The following is a 6,030-nucleotide window of genomic DNA, read 5'->3' on the forward strand; positions in this document are numbered from 1 at the left end:
CTACCAACGCCCTAGCAACCACTCAGAACACCTTAGCAACCGTCTAGCAACACATTAGTAACCACCTAGGACACCATAGCAATACCTTAGCAACCACCTAGAACACACTAGCAACCACTCAGTACACCTTGGCAACCACCTAACAACGCCTTAGAAACCACCTAGGACACCCTAGCAACCGTATAGCAACACCTTAGTAACCACTCAAAACACCATAGCAACATCCTAGCAACCACTCAGAACACCCTAGCAATACCTTAGCAACCACTTAGAACACCTTAGCAACTGCCTAGCAACGCCTTAGCAACCACTCAGAAAACCTTACCAACCGCATAGCAACACCTTAGCAACCACCTGGGACACCCTAGCAACCACTAAAAAAACAGCCAAGCAACTGCCTAGCAACAACCTAGCAACAACATAGCAACACCTTAGCAACCACTCAGAACAACCTAGCAACCACCTAGCAACATCTTACAACAACATAAAACACCTTAACAACCACAAAGAACACCCTAGCAACTGCCTAGCAATCACTCAGAACACCCTAAGCAACTGCCTAGCAACGTCTTAACAACCAGTCAAAACACCCGAGCAACGCCTTAGAAACCACCTAGCAACCACTCAGAACACCCTAGCAACTGCCTAGCAACACCTTAGCAACCACTCAGAAAACCCTAGCAACGCCTTAGCAACCATTCAGAACACCCTAGCAACCAATCAGTACCCCCTCTCAACTGCCTAGCAAGAAACATGCCAATCCATACTAGAAACATGCTGACATATTTGTAGTTCTCTATCTATGCCGACTGTTTCAAACGTCTTAAACTACTTCAATTATTTAAACTTTGAAACTACTTCAGACTTTCAGACGAGGCTTTCTCAAGCCACCATAAAGTTTGTCTACAAACTTTACTTTTCTAGTTCTTCTTAATATTATAACAGTTAAAAAATCTATGATGTTATGATGACTTGTAAAAAATTGTTTAATCTTTAATTTCCTTATAATTACAGGCAAATCTGAGAGCAAAAAGAGAACTCAAATAGAAGCAATCCTACTGCCAAATGCTCAGGTGTATCTCTGTCCTGTTCTGTGTTATTTCCACAGCAGGTCCGACATTAAATTCAACAGCATTCACTCTGGCCTTCCTTTCTCATTCTCCACACATTTTAATATATCTTCTTTTATTCTGTCGGTTTTGGTTCTCTCTCTTCCCTTTTTTATCCCGACCCCCCACCATTACACTGCAGAGGAAAACAGGAAGAGAATTACCTTGAGCTGTGATAACAGGTTTTTACTGAACACATTATGTGCGTGATTGCCTTTGAATTTCTCCAGCCATTGGATTTTCAGCTGTGCTGCTAAACTGCCCTCATAATACAGCCGACTGAAAATAAACACATCAGACTAAAACCTCTGCTCTCTTTTCAGTGTCACAGTCTGACACAAATCACTGTTTGCTAGAGCTGTAACGAGAACTATTTCACCCCAGAGTGGGCTTTTATGTCTTGGAGAAAAGCTGATGGCAAAACTCTGAACTGTGTGAGTGTGTGTGTGTGTGTGTGTGTGTGTGTGTGTGTGTGTGTGATGTGTTTGTCCTAAAAAGAAAAACCAACACAAAAGCTCAAATCCACCAGTAGTTTAGTGTGTATAAAATATCAGGAAATGTTTTTTTTCTCAGTGCTCATGTACAATCATGCAGACCGTATTATTTTATACTATTATATTTTAGATTTGTGTAATTAGATTATACAATATTGTATTATTGTGTAAACACTTACAGAATACTAACCAAACCTTCATAAAATAATATATTTAATTACATAATTGATTATGTACAGTAATGCAGATTGTATTATACTGTAAAAACAGTAACCTATTATCATTATTAGAATAGTAGTATTGATAAAAAATCATGACTGCTGTCTGTTTTCTATTAATTATCTTTCTAATATACTTAAATCAAGGAAACATTTAAAAAATATCAGCCAAAATCTGGAGAAAAAAAAATGAATGAATGAATTAAACTTTATTCATTCATTCATTCATTCATTCCTTCAGGGTTTTTTTTCCAGATTCCAGATACACTCATCTGCTAGTTTGGGAATTAGAATATCTACAATGTTTAGGGTAAAGAAAAACGCTAAATGTATCAAAAAGACAGTCTAGATGAGCTTTTACTTTCTGGTCATTATAATTACAAACAACTGGCAAATCTGACACATGATGCAAAATACACATGATGATTAATTCACTTTTTTGGTATATTATAACATACACTCACCGGCCACTTTATTAGGTACACCTTACTCGTACCGGGTTGGACTCCCTTTTGCTTTCAGAACTTCCTTAATCCTTCGTGGCATAGATTCAACAAGGTACTGGAAATATTCCTTAGAGATTTTGGTCTATATTAATATGATAGCATTATGCAGTTGCTGCAGATATATCGACTGCACATCCATGATGTGAATCTCCCTTTCATCCCAAAGATGCTCTATTGGAGTGAGATCTGGTGACTGTGGAGGCCATTTGAGTACAGTGAACTCATTTTCATGTTCAAGAAACAAGTCTGAGATCATTCGTTATATGACATGGTGCATTATTCTGCTGAAAGTAGCCATCAGAAGATGGGTACACTGTGGTCATAAAGGGCTGGACATGGTCAGCAACAATACTCAGGTGGCTGTGGCGTTGACACGATGCTCAGTTGGTTATAAAGGGCCCAAAGTGTGCCAAGATAATATCCCCCACAGCATTACACCAACATCACCAGCCTGAACCGTTGATGCAAGTCAGGATAGATCCATTCTATCATGGTGTTGATGCCAAATTCTGACCCTACCATCTGAATGGCGCAGCAGAAATCAAGACTCATCAGACCAGGCAGCGTTTTCTTCTATTAATTTTCTATTGTCCAATTTTCTTGAGCCTGTGTGAATTGTGGCCTCAGTTTCCTCTTCTTAGCTAACAGAAGTGGCACCCGTTGTGGTCTTCTGCTGATGTAGGCCATCCACCTCAAGGTTCGACATGTTGTGCATTCAGTGATGCTCTTCTGCATACCTCGGTTGTAACGATTGGTTATTTGAGTTACTGTTGCCTTTCTATCAGCTTGAACCAGTCTGACCATTCTCCTCTGACCTCTGGCATCAACAAGGCATTTGCGCCCATAGAACTGCCGCTCAATGGATATTTTCTCTTTTTCTGACCTTTTTCTCTGTAAACACTAGAGATGGTTGTGTGTGAAAATCCCAGTAAATCAGCAGATACTCAGACCAGCCCATCTGGCACCAACAACCATGCCATGTTCCCCATTCTGATGCTCAGTGCGTTAACAAGCACTTGGACAGGTGTACCTAATAAAGTGGCCAATGAGTGTGTATATGTAGTATGATAATATTTTAAATATGCTACTGATTTTCACAGACTTGTCAAATAAATTTGCATGAATCAGTCCTCTGGGACCCCTCAATGGCCAAGTTTTGCAACTACAGTTAAATATTTTTAACAAATGTCTTGTATGAACTCTAATATATACTGTCTATGTCTCTATACTGTTCATGAATTCATTGATTTGTTAAAAGAATGGTCCCACTCAGAGACTTAAATGCAAAATACACATTTAATATCTTTGATACTGCTATCTTAAATAAATACATATTAAGATTCAGAGTTTATAAATGTGAGAGCCTCAGTAAACAACAATACACAAGATCAAAGCTGAAACTCGTGGCACACATACTTTCTATAGCCCTGATGTTACAGAGGAGGAGGAGGAGGTGGTCTGGGTCCACTGTGACACTGATACCTGTAGAGAACACCATGATTATTAACCCCATCAAGGTCCATTCAATCAAATAAATATATATATTATTATCTATACAAATGTATGATAGTGCACAAATGATTCAGTGTGATAAAACCTGTTAGAACGTAAAAAATCATTGTATGAGTTTGTTTTATATATATTTGATACATGAAATAATTAAGTAATATCACAAAAGCAAAATGCACTTTTCTCTGAATATCAGCATGTAAACAAATTGACATTGACATTCACTTTATACCACAGTTCAGCAAACGAGTTAATAAAGAGTGAGTTACATTTTAGACATAATTTGTTCTGTATTACTGTTTCTGAATGAATCTGTTTTTGATCAAAACAATTAGCCCCTGATCCATTTATGAACACATTTAGCACAAATTGTTTGAATGAATTACTCATTAGTGACTTGTTTCCACCTACTGGGGGTTTTGGTGTGATAATAAACTGATAAAATTAACTAGTCAAGCTACCAACAGAAAAACACACAAAAGTCTTTTTTTTGTCCATCTTAGAATACACACATATTTTATTGTTATGGTATAGTTATCATCTTTGGTGTGAATCGGGCTTCACATTTTACCTTTACATAAAGGTTGTGTGTGTGTGTGTGTGTGTTTTTGTGTGTGTTTACAGACCTGGTCTCAGAATCAGTGTTAGGGAAAGTGGACAGAACTCTGTATCCGCTTTGCTGCAGTGCTGTCATGTAGTGACTGGAAGATCCTCTAAACTGTCTGAAGTTAACGTCACTCTGAACTCCACGTAATAGAGAGGCAACTGCTCTCTGCTTCTTATCTAGAAACACACGAAAAAGGCCTGATTTGATTTGATTTGAAATGTCTACTAGGCATCCGTTTGTGTTTAAGGCGAGACAACGCGAGGCAAAAACCGTTTTTTCAGACACCTCTCAATGTTAAGATTTTGGGCTTTTTGGCTTTTCATAGTGTTTTTTATTCAGTATAATGTAAAATAAATAAATAAATACACGTTTAAGTATCCTAAGTATATCATTGTGTCTGTAGATTTCAATTACCATACACAAATCATTACTGTAGACTCTGAAAGGCCATTTTTCAAAATGAGTTTTTTTTTCACCCTGCATAAATCTCCACTTCAGCAGCACTTATACATACTACAAACTTCACATTTTAATTCATATCTGTATTCTGAAGGTTTCTACAGGGGCATGTGTTCATACCCAACTTGCCTGTTCAGTTAAAGCATTTTGTTCAACAAAAATTTTTTTAAAAGTATTTTATTTCAGTCTGTTTGCAGTATTTTCTGAACTATGGACTGAGAAAAAATTTAATAAAATAACTCTGAGGTTGATTTCATGCAGTGTTCAAATTTAAGAATAAAAATGTATTCAAATTAGCATGTAATTAAACTAAATTTAAACAAAACACTGTAGAAAACTTGTAATACAAAAAAGGTAGCAACTTGTGGTGTAATTAATCAGCTAAAGAAGTATGGAGAGATCATTTGTTGATTTTTTTTACCTTCAGTATATTACACATACAGTGTGTGTCTGTATGAATTGTATGTATACGTACATCTGCTGGTATCGTGTGTGTCATCCTGCTGGTCAGCTACAAGTGTGTGCATTCCTGTACTTCTTAAAGGAGTCGGTCGGGTCACCATTGGTACTAAACCCGGTAACGTCATTTCACCACCTGAACTAGAACTCTTCACACACAAGGTAAATGTTTCTATTTACTGTGTCAGTTGTATGTGATCAGTTCAGTTGATCTGGAGAGTAAGTGTGAGTTACCTGTGCTTCATTATTTAAAAGCTCTGCCCTGGTTCTTTCCTCCAGGCTGACAGTTACTCCATCCAGAACCTGCAGTATGGACAGATGCAGTATCACTGGCGGCCTGTGCAGAGATCGCCGTGTCACCTGCAACATGGTAGTAATTATGGTTGGTTTGTTGTTCAGTCAGGAGCTCAGTGTGAAGTCTCTTCATGCAGAGCATTGATTGTGTGGGTGGGGGGACTCACTGGATTGCCCATTACAGACAGTTCTAGGAGGGAAGGCAGTGTCTCCAGTTTCTCCAGCTCTGAAATATCCTATAACACAAGTAAAAAGCACTTTAGATGTACAGTGGGTATGGAAAGTATTCAGACTCTCTTAATTTTTTCACTCTTTGTTATATTGAAGCCATTTGCTAAAATCATTTTTTTCATCATCAATGTACACACAGCACCC

General features: G+C 37.9%; 1 protein-coding gene across 1 annotated transcript in view; it reads right to left on the reverse strand.

The window, feature by feature from the left end:
- Positions 1 to 3,639: 3,639 nt before the first annotated feature.
- The window catches only part of lrrc9 (leucine rich repeat containing 9), a 37,717-nt gene continuing 35,326 nt past the window's right edge, over positions 3,640 to 6,030 (reverse strand). The window contains exons 28-32 of the mRNA XM_056470872.1: positions 5,823 to 5,891; positions 5,596 to 5,721; positions 5,378 to 5,510; positions 4,463 to 4,619; positions 3,640 to 3,809 (exon numbers count right to left, since the gene is read on the reverse strand). Coding sequence (XP_056326847.1) covers positions 3,761 to 3,809; positions 4,463 to 4,619; positions 5,378 to 5,510; positions 5,596 to 5,721; positions 5,823 to 5,891 — 534 coding nt within the window. The 3' untranslated portion in view covers positions 3,640 to 3,760. The remainder of the gene's footprint in view (positions 3,810 to 4,462; positions 4,620 to 5,377; positions 5,511 to 5,595; positions 5,722 to 5,822; positions 5,892 to 6,030) is intronic.

This window comes from Danio aesculapii, chromosome 13 (genome assembly GCF_903798145.1).
Source record: "Danio aesculapii chromosome 13, fDanAes4.1, whole genome shotgun sequence".
Lineage (NCBI taxonomy): Eukaryota > Metazoa > Chordata > Actinopteri > Cypriniformes > Danionidae > Danio > Danio aesculapii.